The 23,161-nt window shown below is 38.8% G+C and overlaps 2 protein-coding genes across 2 annotated transcripts; both read right to left on the bottom strand.

The window, feature by feature from the left end:
* Window positions 1-3,026: 3,026 nt before the first annotated feature.
* Window positions 3,027-7,313, bottom strand: LOC139560599 (homeobox protein Hox-C12a-like). Its single transcript, XM_071377530.1, has 2 exons — window positions 6,702-7,313; window positions 3,027-5,620 (listed from the first exon to the last, which is right to left on the bottom strand). The coding sequence occupies exons 1-2, from the start codon at window positions 7,291-7,293 to the stop codon at window positions 5,382-5,384; spliced, it is 831 nt and encodes a 276-aa protein (XP_071233631.1). The 5' UTR covers window positions 7,294-7,313; the 3' UTR covers window positions 3,027-5,381.
* A 9,537-nt stretch (window positions 7,314-16,850) lies between these two features.
* On the bottom strand, window positions 16,851-20,824 carry LOC139560593 (homeobox protein Hox-C13a-like). The gene is made up of 2 exons (XM_071377517.1): window positions 20,117-20,824; window positions 16,851-17,910 (listed from the first exon to the last, which is right to left on the bottom strand). Exons 1-2 carry the CDS (start codon window positions 20,775-20,777, stop codon window positions 17,651-17,653), a joined length of 921 nt encoding a protein of 306 aa, XP_071233618.1. The 5' UTR covers window positions 20,778-20,824; the 3' UTR covers window positions 16,851-17,650.
* Window positions 20,825-23,161: the final 2,337 nt, after the last annotated feature.

The raw sequence follows: 23,161 nt of genomic DNA, 5'->3' as shown, positions 1-23,161 counted from the left end.
TTTTTATTAGCATATAGCATGGATAACGACTACACACAACCCGTCGAACAATATTTTCATAAATAGCCTATTAAACAGTCGGTATTATCGGTTGGGAAATTATACTACAGCAACGTTAACAGCAACAACAAAAAAACTAAACGCACTTTATTAAAATTAACGTAGCCTATGCCATTTGCAGTTTAAATTTTTTTATTTATTTATTTAACCTTTATTTAACTAGGCAAGTCAGATAAGAACAAATTCTTATTTACAATGACGGCCTTTCATCCTGAAATGTCATACGTTTGATAATTCTAATGACTAGTTAGTGATCAGGCCAATACTGAAGCACGCAAATGTTAAGTCTCTATTTTTTCGATCAAGATGCTGAATTAACAGAATAACACTTTTAGGCAAACCCATGAATATTTTTGCTTACAGCACAGTTCAAAAAGCCTAACAGAAAATCCTGTTTTACGCACAAACCTTACGCGTAAAAACGGACATGGTTGATATTCGCTTCTTGTAGAACTAGGCTATCTATGTATTTTCTCTTGTTAATTTGTCCATCCCTAGACCATGGTCTATTTAATATGTTAGGCTTACGTTTCACCCAATCAGTCAATTCTAACATTAACGTGGAAAATATAAGAAATAAGTTTGGAATAGACTGCATTTCCTAACTACAAGATTAAAGTGTCATTTTTTTCATAAACGGTCACAAAAGATATCACACAAATCAGTTAAAATCATCCGAAACTATGGGAAAAAACAGTGATGCAGTTCTCACTCATGTCATAGTTAATAAGAAGAATATCCTGAGGATGCATAGAAGGAAATGACATGCACTTGGTGTCTCTCTTGCTCTTTGTCGCTGTGTGTGTGTGTGTGTGTGTGTGTGTGTGTGTGTGTGTGTGTGTGTGTGTGTGTGTGTGTGTGTGTGTGTGTGTGTGTGTGTGTGTGTGTGTGTGTGTGTGTGTGTGTGTGTGTGTGTGTGTGTGTGTGATTTTGAGTAGAAGATTATGCACGACGTTTTTAAAGACTCTTGGGTTTCTCTGTCCTATTTGTTGTAAATATATCTCATGATAGTTCAAAACAGTAGGCTCAACTCAAAAACTGATTGAGTATTCGTTTTAGGACAGTGGATACGCAGACTGAACCTATAAACACAACAGAAAAGTTCACAAATAGTTTCTTCAGACCAATTTGCGGAATAGGTCCTTTAGCATATGACGCAATGGTACGGCGCGCAGAGACACACACAGTAGGCTATTTATTATTCCCTTTCTCCTTAGGCCGTCTCCCTCCTCAGAGGGAGGCTTTGGTCCCACATTCAAGGTCTGCATCAACGCCGTACACAGCTCTGACCTTTGATCCCCACAGACAAGTCACCATAAAAGAGCCTGGAGACCGTCTCAAAGTCAAAACTATCTGTTGGTTATCCAATACGATATATGTCATACATTTACATCTGCATTTTCTATAAATGATACATTTAGCAGCTCCACTTGGACGTAGAAGATGCAAAAAGGAGGTTAATACAAACTCATTTGATGGAAATGTGAAAAAAACGCATTCAGTGTTTTATATAGCAATATGTTATAGTATTTCTGCATTTATAATGAGATTAAGATATTGGTACTTGAATACTTGAGGAATTGTAACCCTGAGAATAAATCTAAATCCCACACGACTTGTTTGACAGCAGGGACAGGAGAATAGACCGTGCAGTCACACCTAGCTCTGAATAAAGAGTAATTCCTGCCATTTCTACCACTTGTACGCCCTGCTAAACATGCATGGCTAAAACTAGTGCGTTTGACCTTGACGTGACAGATAGGCTTGTGTTCGGTCAGAGCTAGCGCTATAGCCTACCGAATTGTTTTGGAAGGTCGCTGCAGCCTATTTCCCGTTTCTTTTTTGGAGACATCAAAATATGTACGTTCGATTGAAGAACCGCTCACCATGAAATCAAAACATGTAACTACATCTCAAAAAGGCTTTTAAATAAATATGTTTGTATAACGCAAATATGGTCAAAACCTTCGGGAAATGTTTATATTCAATTAGTTGCCAAATTAATATATACCATAAAGCCTATTGATGGCCTTTCGCCTACTCGATGAGCTGACCTGAGACGAATTGTAAGCATATATTACTAAAGTCAAAGAGGTTGAAATAAATACTAGAATATACTTTTTGCTAAACCCAATGTCAAGGTGAATATATATGTGATCAGAGGTAAGCCTCTGTGTGAATGTGGAAATCTGAATGCATTTCCATAAATAAAGCTTTAAGTAAACTGAAGTTCAGTGCAAGAAATCCAGTTGCGTAAAAGCATGATAATTCTGAACACAAAGTGATGGATGCTTTTGATGTTTCTGGCCTCCGGAACTGTAACAGCTCCATTCAATGGGTCTAAACCTATAACCACCGCGCTGAGAAACCAATGTTTTCACAACGTAAAGTTCCTATCATAAAAGTCTATGTATTTAGCAACGTGTATACACACGTGGTTGGAGTTAAATTAGGCCTACAGATTAAAGAGCAAAGCAAAACAAAGACTGAAGCATCCCTCCTAAACATATCGTCATATTGTAGTCTCTGATCATCGGCCCATATCACTGAACCATATTGTTATGTGGTGGTGCAAGCAGCGGGAAAAGTGTTTCATTGCTAATATATTATTTTATTGCGTCCTCTTCGCAACCTTGTAAAAGCATAGCTTGCTGTGGCCAACTTGACCAAAAAAGGAACTAAAACTGGATTTATTGCTAGCATTTCTTGTACCACTATACCTTATAAAATGATTTGCTTGAAATGTGAGGCTGAGAATCAAAAAGGTACCAGGCTACTTCTGTGAGTTTGCCTCGGGTATCTAAGTTGAATTCTCCTGCATGATTTTGTTGGTTGTGAGGATTAACAGAACGGCGTGTGCTCTAGGCCACAACGTCTACAACCCCTCCACTACTTGTTGCCATATTGATGTTACTCATAACTCCAACTAAATAATACCAATGAGTATAATTACACCAACAATATGATAATGATATAAAAGTTAACATATTTTAATAGACATAATAAACCTTACACATATGAAACATTCATGTAATTCATATTGGTATAGGCACATTTATTCTATAAACTGGATATAGATGTTACATAACACAGACAAAACGAAAATCTATCATATTGCTCATTCTAAAATGCAGTTATTGTAAACATTCTTATTTTACAATATAGCATAAGTGAGTTGGTTTCATTGAGACAAAAGGGGAACGTATTGAATAACACTGGAGAGATGAGAGGAAAACAGAGCAGCGCAAGCCATTCAGGACATTTACATTTTCATCAACAAAATTCCTAGGGGAGAATTTATTCCGAATTATTTACAAACACGGTCACGTTGACAATAATACAGCTACTGACTATAGGTACTACTTTTGATAACATTAAAATCTACTTATAGCTTTCATTATGAAAATTATTATAACGACAATAAAAAATATATAACAGACAACAAGCAATAATCATCAATGCATAGAAGGTAAGTGAGTTTCAGTATTTGGTGTTGGAACGGATGAGCCCAAATAAAATTGAATGAATCCTGTTGACTACTTTCTAGGCCTTTTTCACATGTCACAATGGATATGCTATACAAGCCTTGAGGAATTTGGCCTACTTCTCAAAACATGTATTAGCCTTTTTTTGTATTAACTATCAATACAATAGAGTAAAACTGATTGCAATTCCCAGATTCATTGCTCTCATTCCTGCCTTGTAGGGCTAGGGGACGCACTTAAATCAGAACACGTTCACCTACTCCATGATAACTGCTCAGTTATTTATACAGGTTTAAAGAGGGATCCGAGTGTTTACGAAAAAAGATATTGGTCTACATAAGCCCCCAATTATTATTGCAGTAAACAGATCGCAGTCCATAAATAGTCATGACGGTACATAGGCTATTACTTTGCACCCAAGCGACAAGAGAATCCGCGGATCATTCCGCACAGAAATAGCAGCATGTACCCTTGCTCACCCCTCCCCAAAACAAACTCAAATAGCTTATCGTAGTCCCCCCACTAGCCTTTAAGACTGCAACTCGGAAACTTTGTGTGTGTGTGTGTGTGTGTGTTTTAGCGGGATGAGAAATGTAATAGCAGATAATCGACTTTTGTAAATCAAAGTGTTGTAATTTACAAACAATATCGAAATGCACTCATGAAAACGGCTCTAGAATGGATGGCTCTGACAGACGCAGTAGGCTGTATGGCCAGTTGTTGTCCTTGACCGTGGCCATGCACGTTTCCTAGAGCACATGATTGATTGAAAATGAATAACTTAGGCTTTTAATTGCATGCCCCAAATCCGTCTTAAGATCCACTGAGATAAAAAAAAAGATTTAAAAAATGGCTGAATATGCCAAAGCCCAAGTTCAACCTTTCATGAACGTTGTAACACTTGTTTTAGGAGTTCTGGGGTCGATCATGTCATGACTTATTTAATACTGGTGAAATGTAGATTGGATGTAAACCATTATGGGCCATAGTCATATTGATGCACCGTGCCTACATAGACGTAGCTAGGTGAACTCAAACTTATGAAACATAATTTGGGTCAGTTCAATCTTAATTCCACTCATGAGACTAAAAAGGTTTATAAATACATGCTATGCATTCGCAAATTTGATTGACGTACTCTTTAATATTGAATAACCATTAGTATGGATTCCGGAACTTTCTATTAGCTTCATATTCTCAACAAGCAGGCCTATGCTTATTACTGAAATTGTTCATATCTTAAATCAAATCAATTTGTAAAAATCCGATATATATATACTTTGATTAGTTAAATTTGTTTGAAATGATTGTGAACATGGTAGACAGGACGTTCTGCCGTACCGAATGAGTCACAAGTGTTAGTGCATTGGTAAAAGGATGGGAAACTAAATAGCCAAAGAAATCTTAGAAAAAAGTTACAAATCCCAAATTGTATTTTCCCGAATAATGTTAATTGAAACTTTGTGTTGCTTTAGACTGCACTGTGCCTTTCATTCCTGGGCGCTGACTATTTCGAATGTTCTATATCAAAGAACGCATAATATAGGGAAGACTATTAGCCCTTGCACTGTCACTACTTGTATTGATAAACGTTTTATGCGATTTAAGGTCAGATAAAGATATTATTTGGTCTCTTGATTTGTTTTTCGAGATCGATGTAGTGATAACTCAGATGAGGTCGTTTTGTTTCAGAAAATATCCTTCTTCTAAAGGACGTCAGACGTCATACTGTGCATGCTATATGCCATCGAATTTGATTACACCAAAATAATCAACAGTATGTTTCATTGAGAATACAGCCTGCCTATATTCCTCTTTAAAATATATCTCTCCCTCTTAGAAGAAGGACAAGGCCTGCTCTCTAAGCATCAATCTCTTCTTCTTCATCCGCCGGTTCTGGAACCATATCTTAACCTGTTGGTCGCTGAGGTTCAGGCGGTCAGAGAGCTCCCTTCGCCGCTGTCTGGTGATGAACTCATTGAGCATGAACTCGCCTTCCAGCTCCGCCAGCTGGAGTTTGGAGTAGGGTTTACGTTTCTTTCGGGTTCGGGTGTGCATTGGGTACCACGGGGCGCCTGGAGAGAGGGAGAAGTGGATGGGTGAGCATGGGATGAGGCTCTATAGCAGGGCTCTCCAAACCTGTTCCCGGAGCGCAACTGTCCTGTAGGTTTTCACTCAAACCCTAATCTGGCACACCTGATTCTAATAATTAGCTGCTTCATAAACGGAACCAGGTTAGATACAACTGGGTTTGGAGTGAAAACCTACAGGAGGGTAGCTATATAGCTTAGCATGCATCGCCAAGGTAAGGTAAAAATCCTGCACTGCACCAATGGGTTGGTTCTACAGAGCTGATTACCCGTTTTTCAAAGCACAAACGTATTTTGAACGATTTTGTCACCAATGTAAGCAGTTCTTGACCCAGTCTTAAAGCAGACCAATTACCAACATGTAAATTGTCAGATTAGAATATGGACACAAACAAATTAGCTACATTCTACTAGTAGGTCTACTGTTTATCAATTTAGAAGTTCACTAAAGAATGTGTGGGACGACAGGGGGACAGATCACATCTTTCTTGTAATTTGATTGTGGAGAGACACTAGCTATAATTCACAATACTCAGTTAAGGTCGCCAATCTCTCTCGAGCCTGCAAGCATATAAAATTGCCAAGAGGCATGCAACGAGAGTTCTTGTGAATAACATGTATTGTTTTGATGTATGATTTTGTTAAAATATTGCTGTAATTATCAACAAACTCTCAAAAAACATGAGTCTGTATTTGCAGACCTTATCCTGAAATTCCATAGGTTGAAATGGTTCAAAATCGAATACTGTTGTTTCGTTAGTATGATCAAGACATTCTATTATTATTTTGTATTTTTTATCACAAACAATATCTAGTTTTTATGGCGCTGTAATGGTTTACTGGTGTGTAAAGGCTGAGTGTAAACGGACATATGAACCCTTTCTTGAATGCTTCCCCTAGCGGTGCTCATCCCAACACGCAAGCCTCGTGTCAATTCATTATCCTAATCATTTATATAGACAAATAAAGAAATAAGATTTGAATGAAAAAAAACAAGCGTATAACATTCCATTGTTAACATCCAATAAAAGGCAATTCATTGTCGTATATAAATAAATACCCTCACCTCCGCCCGCTGCTGTGCTCGGTGCGTGATTGCCAGGGGATGTCAACGCCTGAGCGATGCCTGTAGAGGCTTTGCTCCCTTCATTGAGCAGCGATGAACTGGAGTCAGATTCTAGGGATTGACAGGATGGCGGATCTTGGGTCAACTGCTCCACGCCATAGTCGTACTTGGAATATGTACCGTTGTTGCCAATCCCGTTGTGCAGTCCATGCTCCGTCGTTATGGAGGAAGAGTCTCCTCTTGCCCTCTCTTCACGTTTGAGGTTTGCGCTTTCAGCGCAAGGTTCCCTGTTGCCGCCACCGTTGCTGTAAAAACATTTGCCTTCATCTTGCCTGGTGATTTCGCATGCACGGTTGAAAGAGGGGTTAATGGACATGGCACTGCTAAAGTAGGGTTGAGGATATCCATTGCACGGCTCCGACGCGTTCCAAGGAAGGGAGCATACATTGTCCCTTCTTGGGTAGGAGAGAGAGGGTAGACCCGCCAGTTGTCCCCCGGACGCTCTAAAATTGGGGAGGTAAAATGTGTCTCCCGTGTGGATGTTTACCAACGGTCCCACAAACCCGGGATTAAGAAGATTATGCTCGCCCATTTCGGCGGGCCCGGCCAAGAGCTTCTAGTTTATAGTAATCTGACATTTAACATAGTTAAACCGAGCGGCGCGCCTGATTGGTCGAACTAGGGTCACATGTCCCCACCAATTTGCCTTACGGAAGGTACCACCCACTATGTCCATGTCTGACCAAACAAAACATTAGCTTCTGTATTACGGGTTTTATAAGCTTTTTAAAATACTTATAAACATTTAATGCAAAAGGAAATCTGGGTTGTGTTTTCTCCTTATTGCATGTGCTTCAAAATACTATACTCTTTCATTCTTAAGTGATACCCCAATCCATTAATATTACAGGCCATCTTGATCTCAGTCAAGTATTCCCAGAGCTTGCTTTTTCTTTTTAATATGTCATTTAACAGTTACAAGGCAGCTGCAAAAAGGTCTGTAAGTGTTCTATTGTTTCCGACGCACCAAATATCTACAATTGTTGGGTGTGCTTGTCCGACTTTATTTTAGAGCAAATTACAGATGAATCGGAATGTCATATAAAGCTGTGATGCTCCACTTTACGGGCCTGTTTTAAGGAACGACTGATGCCCACAGCCTCACTCCTCTCGTATTTACAGTAACGGGGTCAGTAGGTTGAAACCGTTGGCTCAGTAAAAAACGAGACGATCTGCAGTAAGGTTATTTTAAGAGCGTATATTTCAAATGATACTCGTGCTTCTCTGAGGAATATCCTATTAAACGTTCGTGGCCATGCACTGGGTAGCTCGGTATAAACTCACTATTATTTTAACAAGGTGGTCGAAGGAGCTTAAATGCGCTTCATTAGTCGAAATTAATCACAGTGCATTTTTATTAATTGATTTGCAACTGAGCACCCCTGTCACAATCAAGTTGAGTAAAGTGAGCGATGAAGGGCGGCAGGGAGCCTAGTGGTTAGAGCGTTGGATTAGTAGCCGAAAGGTTGCAAGATCGAATCCCCGAGCTGACAAGGTAAAAATCTGTCGATCTGCTCCTGAACAAGGCAGTTAGCCCACTGTTCCTAGGCCGTCATTGAAAATAAGAATTTGTTCTTAACTGAATAAAGATTTATCGAAAATATTATCAGGTATCTAATTATTAGGTATCTGTATGATAGGCCTACTGCGAAAAAAGGGCTCACAGAGGGATGATAACATTTAATGGGCGACTGGCTGGTCCAATAAGGAGTGTTCCATTGTGGAAAGTGTTCCTCTAAATACAACAAGGAAATGGAATAAGACTTGATTTTTGGTTAAGAAACTACTCATTTTAATTATTTACATTCCTCGTGTAATGTTGTTATTCTCGAAATGCCTCACCGCGTTCAAATCATTGGCCTACTTGCCAAGCGATAGCAATTACGTAAGATGTCAACAAAACATTGCTTATCATATAATTACTAATGGCTTACCATTGTTAATACAGTGCCATAGTGGGGCTATGTGTGCATAGGACAGAGAGGAGTCGCTATTTTATCAATCAATTAAACCTACCTATACATATCACTTTCTATAGAAGCCTTGGCTTCTGCAGCAGCAGCTGCTATGCGACAAAAATGAAATAATAGTGTCTGTAAGGATTCATTTTCATCAAGAAGGATGGAAAGATATTTATAAATGTGGCATGGTAAATTAGGCCTAACGTAAACTTTGGAGGTTGGCAGTGCATTTGCAAGTGTATTTCACACTACTTGTCTGTGGCCCATTGAAACTTGAAATGGGCTAATACAAGCTACGCATTAGAGCTATGGAAGGAAGGCTACAGAAGCAGTTAACATATAGCTTCAGCATACGTGAAATCCTTCATATTTGGGACATGCGAGTTGAAAAAGCGCCACAGGTCTGGAATAATGAAACTGCATATGAGACATACATGCTGTCATTCCAAGAGCACGCATTGCCTGTTTTAGCTGTCAATCAACGTTGCTTTATACAAATGAGACCAGACAATCGACGAAAACAGAAACAATATCTGATTTCAAGCTAGTGTGTTTTTATTTTTAGGTGTAAATATAGAAATATTTAAACATATAGGCCTAGGTCTACAGTAGGTCTGCAGTAGGTCTACAGTATGTGTATCTCCATAACGTGTTAATAAAATGCCCTAATATGTAGAGCATTTGTGTATTATGTGACACTATCCTAAAATTGGTACTCAGTTTTAGAGTTGAGAGATTATTTTAGAGCCCATTGTTTTGAACTGCCATCAGATACAGTATTTTTTTTTTAAATCGTGCGTAATAGTCTACCCAAAAGGACCTTTTTTCATAAACAAATGACAGCAAATGCAAATGAATGAAACACATAACATGCATTTCTTAGGCCTGTTTGTGGTCTTGTACTTATTACATGTTTTGTTCTGCTTCACAAAACGAATATGGATAAAAAACAAAATTGCCGTTGATTTTCCATGATCAATAGCCTAGCTTTTGGATTAGTTAAGCAGAGTAGGCCTGCCTATATGCTGCACAAGTTCACTAAATGTTGTAGGCATATTATAATCATTATCAGAAAAGAACACTAGTCATCGACCTCCAGTCATCCACGGCTCAGTCATTGCACAGATTAGTGTACTCCTACTAGGATGATATTGACCAAAGTAGCAAGGGGAATCTCATAACAACAGTCTATGATATCTAGGAACACAAACACACAGACCAATACATGTTTGATGTTTATGCTAATGAGCCTATCCATTTCTCAGCGCACACAGTGTTAATCACAAATTATGAGGTTAAAAAACAGTCCGTTTGGCAATCACGGATGTTACCTTGGTGAAACAGAAGAGAGATAACCATGCCCCACAATGACGGCCATTGAAAAAAAGGAATCACTCCAAACTCTGACGTCTCGACAGGAAGTTAAAAAACAACATGATTGTGTATATAGAAGAAACGCAAAATGTAGAAACACCACAGGTATTTTCTATTGAAGACTAGACTCAGGAATCACATTTTAAACACTTTAACATACAATTGTAAAAAGATGCTGAAACTTTCGCGTTTCTCTTCTATCAAGTTCTTTCCTTCCGCTTTTTTAGTGAAGAACGCTATACCAATTGGCGCGTCGGCAGTTCAAGGTCACTGTCTAGTGCATTGATGTCTGCTGGCTCATTGACACAACTGTCTTGGAATCCCTCGCCATGTCCAGACAGGGGCAATAGCGTAAACAAAGAACGTTTCCTTCCTTTGAGTTCGTTACATGTTGTAAGAGTTACAGCCCCGTTGTGAAACTCATGAATGATTCTTTAAAGTCCCCCCAAAAATCACACTGAAGCCAAATATCAATGTCAACCCTATTAACATTAGGACACTATAGCTCATACTTAGATGGTAGAAAGGTCATACTTAGATGGTAGAATATAAAAAGTATCACACTTGAGTTTTCTAATTGTTGAGTAGGCTAATTATATTTGACCGATTTTTTTATCTTATTTTTCGTGAGAATAAAATGATAGAATGATTCAGTCTATAGCCTACTCAGTCTATAGCTTACAGGCAAGCCAAGGCCAATCGTAATGTTAAATTGGCAATCTAAAATAAACAAAACTGGTCGAGGCAACACTGGTTCTGGAAAGGAATGTGAAAGAATTCAAGCTAAGAACTGCAACTTCAATTCCTTAATAATGTTTAATGCTGACAGGTTCCAGGGCGCCTTCACAGCACTTGTTTGTATTTGGTTGTTTATTTATTATTTAAACATACTTAATCAACATGGCATCGATAGATTGTGCAATTTAAATTTGCGTTTACACAGATTACAAGGCTATTTTAAATGTAATCCACTTTTGATTAGTCCACAACTCAATAAAAACAGAAAGTCTATCTGATGTTTTTTCCCATAGGCCTGAGTGTTTTTACTTCAGTCAAGTTCAATTGCGTAGCCTAACTACCAATTTACCCAGTAACCAATGGCTTGATCTAAACAAAATGGTAATGTATAATTAATTGTCGTATAAAGATAGCTAAAATAATATAACAAAGTAATATGGCCAAAGAAGCTGGATTAAATAAACAACCCTCAATTATTGAAGAATGCCATATCATCAATTCAGACTATGAAACCTGTATTTTGACGCAAGATTAAAAATTACCACAATATTGGCTACTTCATGGGCACAAAATATACCTAGCCTACTTCATGGCATCGACATGGAAAACATTAATATAGAATCAATTTCATCCTTACTACTGTCAATACATTATTTGGTAGGCTGCTTTTTATTGCTAACCTAAACCGAATACACACAACGAATACATAGCCTAAATACATCACCTGTGATGTCTTGAATGACTTTTGGAATTCTGTTTTCTATTTGATAGGCTATGGACTATATTGCAATAGTCCGTGTTATTTGTTTGGTAAGGCACAACTGCATAAAATAAACCCACATGCGGTTTTGGCACTGTGATGCAAATCTCCCACCGCATGTGTGTGTGTGTGTGTGTGTCATAAGGGCTACCGACTACCTGCCAATTTACTAATCCAGAATGAGTTATTACAATAAAATCTGTTAGTCATATTATGTCGCCAAGCATTGTTGCTTAAAAAAAAAACTCTAACCCGCCATAATATCTTACAATATGTCCTATACCCCTGCGTGAGAATGCATCATCTGCAATGAACGGCTGCAGCTATTTCTGATGCAACGTCCACTCGAGCACAGTTCAGCTGTTCAGGATAAAGACAGTTCTTCTGGCTGACAAACCAGCTTTAAATCACGCAACATGACCACTGACACATGCTATAAGAATGTCAATTGAAATATTATTCGCAAGGCTACTACTATCAACTACTGTTGATAAAAAGGAAACATTTCTGGGTCGGTGGGTGGGTGAGGTGGTTGTTTGGATTAGGGTAAAGCAATATGTGATGGAATCTCTGATCATTAGCACAATAATTTGATAAAAAAACTAAAACACGAGACAATGTTGTTCTTCTTCAAATTCTGCTCACCTGCTTTATGCTGCAAAAGGGTGAATCCACAATCCCGTCTCCAACTTCCTGCTATTTCCATCTATCCACCACCAGAGGCTGTCATATTCCTTCTTCTCGGTGCTCAGCATTGCCATTCAGGACAGCACACATTCACTCACTCATACTTGGGCCTAAACCCTGGTTGACTGACCATGACAGCCACCTTCTCTTTCTCCGAGTTATTTCCCTAGATCGGTCAGCACGGTTCTAAGTTAAGATATTGACATTAAAATCCCTGTTTTAATGTAATTTATATAATGTACATTATGTCAGATAAGACATATGACAAATGAACAAGTATGTCAAGATATTCAACAAAGAAATATAACATTTGATGATTCAAAAACGATATTGTGAACTTTTTAAGGAACACTGTTCAATTGTAGGCAGGCTACTCTAGAAGTGAGACAAAAACAACAGTTTTACGGTATAGAGGCCCTGTGATTTGAAATGTAACAAGAAAGGAGCTCAACTACGTGGTTTACCGGGAAATAAAAAAGAAAAGCCATTTCAAATTTCTGGGAACGATGCTGAAATGTGCAATTTAACCTAGAGAGGATCTAAGGAAAGCGGATCACACAGCTCAGAAAATGCAAATATTTCATACAAATAAATCCATATTGTATTATATTTCATTGGATAAATGCTACACGAAAGTTACTATTTTACGCAACTAAACAAGTGCGTAAAAGGCTCACTATTTCCATAAAATGTTGCCATTTGTCCAGCAATTGTTTAAAATGTTTGTGTGTGTGACTTATATACATTCTAGAAATTAATTTGTAGATTTTCAGATATTTGGTCTATAAGAGCAGTCATCGAAATCAAGCAGGAATTAGGCCGTGCTATTCAATATGTCCAGTCTATCAAAAGTGTGCGCTTAACGTCTCCATATATGCCCATGTATGATTGTCTCCAATATCTTCCAAATGAAAGAGTTTTCGCCTGCTATTTAAAATAAAACAAAACAACAAATCGAATAGTTTCGAAGCTGCCCATTTTAATTGCAACAATATTATACAAAACCATAAAATACTACATAAATAAGGCGACTCCTACAGAACCTTTAAGGTTGTCTTCTAACAGTGCCTTACCTACTAGGTTAGCATACTTCATGAAATTGCGGAAGAAAAATTAGTGATAATTCATAACATTAGGCTACTGCACTCACCACATGCTAAAATACGACCATAGGGGTGGATGCAAACAAAAAATACAGTTACATCGTAAGGGGACAAGTCTCATGGCACTAGGGTTAAATATGATCTTTGCCATTATTACAGTCCTAAATCTGAAACGGGCAGGTATACGCTCTTGATATATAGCGATACAGTTCTTCACATCGATTTGAACTCAAGGTAGTATAAAAACAGCCTACATACCTTCAAAATGATTTTATGGGCCACGTCTGTTTTCCTTTAAGGCAGATGCACAGCTCATCGCAAGGAGCACACTTTAAATCTCGACTTGAAAAGAACGCTACACAGCTCAAACTTGTCGGTGTCAAACGTGATGGACTTGCAAGACGTCTATGGTCTGTCTACCTGTTATCCACGCTCAAAATACCACACACTCCCAATGATGACTGTGTAAGTGTGCTGTATAATTTAAGGTCTGGAGATCGGGGCGAGATAATTCTGTAAGACTGTCAGGCAAAGCATAAGGAAAAAGTGTAAGAAATATAAATGAAAGACAGGAACAGATTAAAATGCTTGGAATTTGGGGGTGATATCAAATAGTCATGGGAGGGCATAATCCCTGACAGTATCTTCGTTTATGGTATGCTAAATAGTGATAACCTACTGTCTAGACTAGAATTTCTTAAATTATATTGCCTTGCAAACAAACCGCGTGGCTGGTACCCACCCCCACCTCACCAGAGAGAGGAAGCACACCCTTCCCTAGTTATGTCCCTAGCTATGCACGAGCTGTTGTTATGTCAAGGTCAAAGTGACTGCATAGTCATGGTCAAGGGTAGTCAAGAAGTGACGTACAGACACAATAGACGAGGAGCTCTGCAGCTACATTCCAGCCTACTACTAGGCCAACAACTTTGATTGGGCCTAAAGTTAATTTAACAAAATATCAAGCAACAGTTATGTCAAAAGAGCTATAGAAATGTTTGTCCAATTTTAAGAATTCTTAAATGCGTTTGGTCGGATCTCGTCTTACAAGTTAGCTAAGGCCTATGGTTCAAACAAGACGAATTTGCTGCGTTACACGAATAAGCAACACGACGATGGCACAGATTGTGTTACTATTTGAGCATTTGGGCTACAATCCAACCAACGATATTCCTGATTGTAAGGCATGCTACCAACACCATACAGCCTACGATTCAATATTAAAACGGGGTAGGTTTGCATTTGTCTTTTTGCCACAATGCCAATTTAGGCAACTTTTTTGACCAATATGAAAACAAGTGGTCACGCCGATGGGTCTGTCCTCAAAATACAATTTCCATGAGCACATTTTTCGAGACAAAGATTCATTAGTCAACGTGATATTTGAAAAGGAAACTCGTGTAGGTCTACGTCATCAATACGTTTTGCTCGATTGAATTAGGAGAACTCCAGATACTTTAGATAGCATATTCAAAGAGAAGTATAGCCCAATGATTGATCCCCCAAACGTGTACTCTAATCACACGTCATTCACAAGCAATCTTACCAACATGCCAATATTACCAGCAATATCATTTAGTATTTAGTATTTAGTTGAGATTTTAAAATGAATTGCCTAGCATGTAAAATGCACAGTATTCAAGAGATACAAGAGCGAGTATTTTATGCACAACTAAACACGTGCGTTATTTCCTGCTGTATATTTGTAATTTGTTCACCAATTGTTTCAAAAGCTATTGTGCGACTTATTTCCATTATCGAAATTATATCAAAGGAAAATGTAGGCTATAAATAGCCTTTAGACAATAGTTTAGAAGACTATAAGCGTCATGAGAATCTCACTGAAGTGAATAATATCAAGTTAACCAACATATGTTATACAAAAGATTGACTAGCCAACTTTTCGAAATTAGTTTGGAAAGTCAAATTTGATGTTTCGGTATAACCAACCACAATGGACCTTTTTGTGTTTATCCTCGATGATTATTAATCAAGTGCATAATTTGGTATGTGTACCTTGTTTTAAATGATCAAATTAACTAAACATTTCTCGACCAAATAATGCACAGAGAGCTTATGAAGGCTTCCAGAATAAATTAGTTCATGCCACACCTTGGAGCACAAATGAGTGAATCAAATTGCTGCAGACACAAAAAACGTAAATAATCTGTGTTTTTTAAAGCCTACTCTTAAAATGACTCTTTGCTAATAATCTACACAGACAATTCTTCTTTCGACAAAATATCTAGCCTATCATTGCGTTTTGAAAATCATATTCAGAATCTGTAATGCAGTTAATTTAGGTTTCACGGAGATATTCTCAATAACCTATAGACCGACTAAACCCAGTGATTTCATTGTCATGACAATCTACCATTATGGAATGAAGATATAGGGAGGCTAATTTATATCAGCTAGTCCTGAAGTAGATCGACTTCTCGGTCGAATGCAGAATTTAAGATAATATGATGAGGACTAGTCAAAGTCAGGATTGGGTTTATCATTCTAGAATTTAAACCATAATTGAACATTTTCAGTATAGGGGTTCTTAACAATTTAGACCTGGAGTAGTCTATGCTTAATGTCATTGAAGCTGGTTACAACGGTAATGACGTTCAACGAGGTAGACCTAATGTTATCATATTGAGTGTATTGAGTGTGGCCAACTTATCTCACTTTATCAAATGATTCTACATGAATATTCGACGTTAGCCTACTGGTTATTTATCGAATAAGAATTTGCCCAAAATGCATAATCATAATAGCCCAAATAATATGAAAAAAGGTTATTATTGCCGTTTTGATTTCGGGTCCATCATTTGGTTAGCCTACTCAACAAATGTTCAAATGCTTTTCTGATTTGCACAACATTTTGACATACATTCTCAACTGTCATCGATCAACTAATTGTCAATGTGCAATATCTATTCTCAACCAGAACTCAGGGTAGACAAAAATCCGGAACACTAAAACTAGTATGATATGTTACGTTTGGTATGGTACTGTATGTATTAATTTGTTTTGTACGATATGTGCGCTAATGTTAGCTAGGTGGCTAGGTGGCTAATGTTAGCTAGGCTATGGGTTAGTGGTTAAGGTTAGGGTTAAGGTTAGCTAACATGCTAAGTAGTTGCAAATGAGCTAAAAAGTTGTAAGTAGTTGCAAAGTAGCTAATTAGCTAAAATGCTAACGTTGTCTTTGATGAGGTTGGAACACGCAACCTTTCGGTTGCTAGACGTTCATGTTACATTCCCGACCAACCACTCTCCCTTTCGCTTTTGCCTTAAGTAACCATACAAAACATAACATATCATACTAATTTGAGTGTCCCGGATTTTCTTTTACTATTTTCTACATCCTATAAAGTGACACCGAATATGTCATACAGAGACAGAAGAGTAGACATTAAGCGATTTAACCAGACAAGATCTCGATCAAATAGAAAACAGATTCTATTAAAAAAAAAGTCATTTGACCTTGTTGGTCGTTATATTTATTTGTATATGAAACACGTTTCCATTGAGTAAATGTCGATCAAACATAACATCACAGTTTAAATACTGCACAAAATAAAGGAATAAAACAGCCTATGGGAGTGCACAGCCCGGATGCAATAAGACCTAACTCACTATACAAACCAAATGAGAAAAGATTGTGCATTAATATGAAACATGTTTTAATATTCTTATATTGATTACAATCATTCCAGTTGCATGACAGAGACATATCATTCACTGAAAAAACATGATCTAAATATGAGAACCATAAAATATAGCAATTTACAACCTCTGTCACAAGACAGAACCTTTAATTAAATAATAAATGCACGGCACTGTACATAGACAATAGCAGACTTGCTCATTCCCTTGGGATCAAACTAAAACCGCCATACAATATCATTGAAATATAGTTTTCAGTCTTGATGCGTCCAATACCTGAAAATGTCTGAACAAGATCACTGTATGACATCCCCAAAGACCTCGGTTTACTTTATCAGTCACAAAAGTTTTTAATTTAGGTCTCAGGCTATACTAACAATGCTGGTAGCTTTCGACGCTCCTGTAAGGATGTGATCATTCGTTCCAAACCAGGTTTAGTAAATCTTCTTCTGTATTTTCCCCCAGTTTATGTCCAAATAGGGAGGTGAGATTAAGTTTGTGTTTTGCAATGCATCATACCAGGTGAGAATAATGTCAATAGATAAATATCGAGCGTTAGTGATAAAAAAAAGTATTTGAGTTGCCATGCCAGTGAGATTGGACTGAATCAAGTGGCATGCATGTGAGAGCTTGATTTAGATTTACAGACGAATTTCTTCTCCTTCACCCGCCGGTTCTGGAACCAAATGGTGACCTGGCGTTCGGAGAGATTAGTAGTGGCAGATATTCGCCGTCTCTTGTCTTTGGTGATGAACTTGCTAGCTGCATACTCTTTCTCTAGCTCCTTCAGTTGGATCTTGGTGTAAGGAACTCGCTTTTTGCGGCCTCGTCGGTAGCTGCTGACCTCTGGTTGCAAAGGGACGACATCTGAGAAAAGAAGGGCATAACAACCATTGGTAGCCTACAACAATTGAAAACTAGGAGAAACAATTTGAAAGATAAATAAAAACATTTGGGGGGGGGGGGGGGGGGGGGTGCTATGCTGTGTGAAAGTACCCAGCACTGATGCATTGCATTCAAATCATTGCATTTGGTGAAGTTCATGGTCCCCGTAGATTGGCTATGCTAATTTATGAAGATGGCTCTAAAATTCTTGAAGTAGGCTACGGTTGGACTTAACTTATGTTACATCACAATCATTAGGGTTTAAAAATATATAATCTAAATGTCTAAACGTAGGCCTAATGGTAAACGAGCCCATTAAAGGCGCTGCATGGTCATTCGGTGGTCTGCATTGGCCGTGCAGCATTTACGGTGATACCGCCTCTGCTGAAGGCAGGGCATTCATACTTCTTGCGTTTAGCAGAGCAGTGCAGAGCTGTTGTGAAGGAAGTTGTCAAGGAAGTGAGTTTGTGTTTATACAGGACCCCCCGCCCCCACCTACCGTCAACCAATCATGTCAATGCGGATCCCTCCGCATTGTCACAAATTTTGAGAGGCGCACGGCGATGCCGTACAGAGCTCAATTTGGTCTCTGCATGCCTCCAGAGGCTCCGCTATTGCGTCACACCATCCATACCGCGACTCCAACCACATTTTCGGATCAAGCATGCCAGCCATCTCTAGGCCTACCATGATTACTACTTAGTCCAAACATGGATATTTAACCTATGCATATTCAAAATATAAATTGGGAAACTGATATGCAAACACTACGAATATTAAGCCTTAATAATCGGAATTGGGGCTATACAGTCGCTTAGTCTATGAGAGCGCAGGAACAGGCTGGGCATTCAGTAGCTAAGCCTATCTATATTGATAGCCCCTGATCTTATACTTGAATGCAGCTACAATTGATGTAATACAGCTAAATAACAAGACATCACATCCCATCCCATTAATTTAATCATGCGGATGAGCTGTGTGCAAACAACCTCAGTAGGTTGGTTGGTTAACAGTCCTATCATATTTATCCTTAATTCTACGTTTTATTTCAGCGTGTTTAAGAGTGCATCCATAGCAGAGATGAGATAAACGACTATTTTATCGTCCTGGTACAACCAAACCCAGGACGATAAAAAAAAACTGATCTATTCAAAAACAGTAGACCTATTCTGTGTTATGGGCATATAGCGCCAATGTCACACTATCCCAATATTGACTGTATTGACCAACGACAAGTTTGGGGAAAGTGGTCATACAAGCTCCAAAAATCATGTGTGTCAACTGAACTAGATTGTGAATGATAAACCAATCAATCCAGGAATCCATGAGCTATTCTTAACAAGATGGAACGTGATACTGTTATTCAGAAATGTAATGTGCTATTCAATAGGGGCAATTGGCCTACCACATAACTAACGGATCAATTCGTTTCAACTATAGACAATGAGAACGCATACACTTCAACCCTTGATTACAATTGATTTGGAATTGAATTTGAAATATTAAATAAAGAAATGTAGAAAAAAAGGGTCTCGCCATTGCAAATAAACCTAATGCGTGAAAAGGGTGAGCTTCAATACACCACTCCCTGTCGTGACTAGATTTACTGACATTGAGCAAATATCTGTTATTTTATCCGGGAGAGCAACGGTGCCCTGCTCCAATCCATAAACCTAATTGTAGGCTAATGTGAAATCAAAAGGTCTTGTTTTTGCATTTAATCTGTTGTGGTCATATCGTGAAGCAGCCGTGAAGACGAATGATGGTAGGTTGAAGGAAACTAAATATTTTGGTAAGGTTATGTCTTTCCAATCTGTTTTCTTTGCTTCTATATTTTGGCAGACTAATTTCTAGTCCCATATCCGGCTATTGAAAAACCCCATGGCCTCCTCTCCGGAATTTAACTCAAGGATGAACATAAATAAACACGCCTTCACCCTGTGCTATCATGCACTGTACAGTCATATGTTTATTTGAGATGGCTATACAAAGGAAACAGGTTTTAAATGCATAAATAATATACATTAAAAGGAAATGTATCAATGTGACATATACAAAACATGTAACAAGAAAAGTACATTGGTTATTTGGATCCTTTCTTATAAGAAACCACAATGCAAGCCGCGTGGAATCCCCCCCCCCCCCCCCACCACCACCACACTTACACACACTCAAACAAATGTCATACCTGGGAAGGGTGACTTCCAGAGATGTGTTGACTGTGTTTGCTCTTTAGAACAGTACACCTGTCCATCCCAGCCATTAGATAGAGCCCAGTGCTGGTAGCCATCCATGGGAATCAAAGTTTCATGTCTCGGTTCCGGGTGCGCACTGATACCTGGGACCACCGACACGTCCAAGTAACCCGGGACAGTCTGGTATGAGCTGGCAAAACCCGGGTAAAATGCGAACTCCTTTGCCCGGCTTGACAGCTCTTCAGTGGGCAGTGCCGCGCTGGGTTCTGCATATTTCTCGGCGGGGTGGTAAGAGCATTGCTTCTGCTGCAAGTTAACGTTGTGCGAGTGTGACAACCGACACCCGTAATAAGGGCTTCCGAATGGGTAGCCATAACCAAGGGTGGCGCTGGAGGAAGTCTGGGGAGCGGGGCACTGTCGCCCAGTGTCGTGGGAGGGTATGTCCGAGTACACAGAACCCTGGTGGCTTAGGGTGCCGGAGTGTCGTCCCAACGCCGAGTGCGATATCAGTTCCCTGCAGTGGGTAGCAGGACAATTCCCGCTTAGTCCCTCCATGGATTGGTTTTTATTCGGATTACTTTCATTCAGGCTTTTTTCATATACATACATCAAGGTGTCCGCCCAGCGTGGATGCAGAACCATCGAAGTTGTCATATCAGGGGTTGACAATGCTTTTTAAAAGTCAACTACTCCAAGACGGACACCTCATCCCCAAGCACATTTGTTGCGCATGCGCAGCGCAATACCCGAGTGTCCAGTTCATTATTGAGACCCTGGGATCCGCCGACACGTGATACGATAACGAGACCGACACGAGGGTGTGTTGGGGGTGGGGGCGAGGGGCTCATCCATTTAAACCGCCTCTGGTGCATGTTTCTTGATTGCGATTTTAAGTCCAGCGGATACTCTCATTGGCTTATCATCGGCAAGTATCCTTAAAGGGGACATCAAACATCCCCAACAGTTTTAAAGGTGGAGGAGGCCATGATCGTCAAATTTTACAAAACGGAAATTCATTTCAACTGAACCACATAAAGTATCAATTCGCCAGGCCAGTGCTATTTAGATAGGCCTACGTCTGAAGATTCTCGATTCTTGATAAGGTAAAGATTACACTTGTCTGACGTACTTTGCTCTAACAATATTTTTCTGTAATCAAACCGGCTAAGCTACATCAATTAGTCTGTCAAACAACAACAATCTATTTACTCACAATTTCACATTTTTACCAGAAGATTGTTGTAGAGCGCAGAATAACACACCACCCTTCAAAATGGAATTGTAACCTATAGAAGTTTTGGTAGGAATTATCTTCCTGTTGTCAATAGCCTAATATCGAAAATGTTCAGATAATTCTCCATGACAGCTTAATTTATTTAACTTGACTGACATTTTAAATGTTCAAATTCTGTGTGTGTATATAAATAAATAAATCACAAAACCTTGCCTGGCCAGTTAACGACAACCCTCAAGGTGGTCGACAAGATGCCCAATCTAATGCTAATAGCAACATTTTCTTTCCTCCAATAGTCCTACCACTAACGTAAAGAGGCAAAGGCAAATGACACAATAAACGATGGAAATAAAATATAAAATAAAACCTCTCTCCACGGCACAGAGAAACCACTTTTGCCCAGTTGTATACTCAGAAAGTGGTTTGTTGAAACATGCAACTGCTTGGTCTGTATAATTTGGGAGTAGCCTAATAAACATATATTGCGGTGCAGTTTTGGCAAAACACTGAACATATGAAGAACATAGGCTATTATCCACCTCTCCTAATACTTTTTGGGGGTTATAGCAGTGGTCCATGCATAATCTCTAATCTAACATACCATTTTTTTTCAAGGATGTTTTTTTTGTCAGAGCAGTGGTCCATGCATATTCTCCAATCTAACGGAATGTATTATATTCTCCAGTAGGCTAGTGAGCAAAAATGTGTATTTATTTTCCACTAATGCCAGTTGTTGTAATCTGAGTCAACAATCTGAGTTAGGGACACAAGGTCTTGGTCTTGTACCGGTCTCTACATTATTTCATTGGACAAAACGTTATTGACCAACCATAATACCTTATATTTCAGGTTTAATAATAAGTGCATATACGACGTACAAAACTGAGTTAAAAAGGTAGGCCTATTTGCCAAAAATGTAGGATATTGCTAAATTCTAAGAATTGTGTTTTTAGAGATGTGTATGCTCTGAGGGAACGTGTTACAGTCGCACTATAAACAAACATTGTGATTATTAGGCCCATCTAAAATCCCTGCCATGATGGTCAAGAGGCAGCCTTATATAGCTAAATGCACCAGGTATGGGCTCTGTGTCAAAAATCAACATGAAACAAATCCCAACCTATTGGAATTGAAGAGATGAAGAGAATTAAAATCGTTGAACTATATATTCGGTTTGTCGCAGGAAATAGGAACTAATCTGCCAGCGGAGCAACTCACAAATATTGACCATTCATTCAAATTGCAGACACAAGGAAGTCCAAGGTCAAGGTAGGGAACGCAGACTGACATGGTCGTAATAAGTCTAGACAGGCAAGAATGAACTTCACACCCGCATTGTGGAGCTTACGTGCAACCTCGCTGCAATCAGGAGAGACAACAATGACGCTTCCAAGTAGCGGTTTCAGAGAAACAACATCTGGATGGAACAGTCGGCTTGACATACAAAGCCTATCAAACCAAACATTTAGCTATCAGAGAAACAACATCTGGATGGAACAGTCGGCTTGACATACAAAGCCTATCAAACCAAACATTTAGCTATCAGAGAAACAACATCTGGGTATAGCAAAACAAAACACGCATCTCATACTGTTTTTGTGAACACATAGGCCTGTTAGGCCTACTCACAATATACTCACATTTTCATTATGAGCAAGAGTGATACAAAGTCAATTGGTGGCCTACTAATCTTTTCACGAAGAGTGAGGACGATACAATCGATATAGTACCCTATTTAACGTACACGCATAGGCCGAATGCAACGTGTGCTTCACGTGGCCAATGTGATAACGTTCGATATATT

Source organism: Salvelinus alpinus, chromosome 2 (genome assembly GCF_045679555.1).
Source record: "Salvelinus alpinus chromosome 2, SLU_Salpinus.1, whole genome shotgun sequence".
Classification (NCBI taxonomy): Eukaryota; Metazoa; Chordata; class Actinopteri; order Salmoniformes; family Salmonidae; genus Salvelinus; species Salvelinus alpinus.
This window is presented reverse-complemented; position numbering and strand designations above follow the sequence as displayed.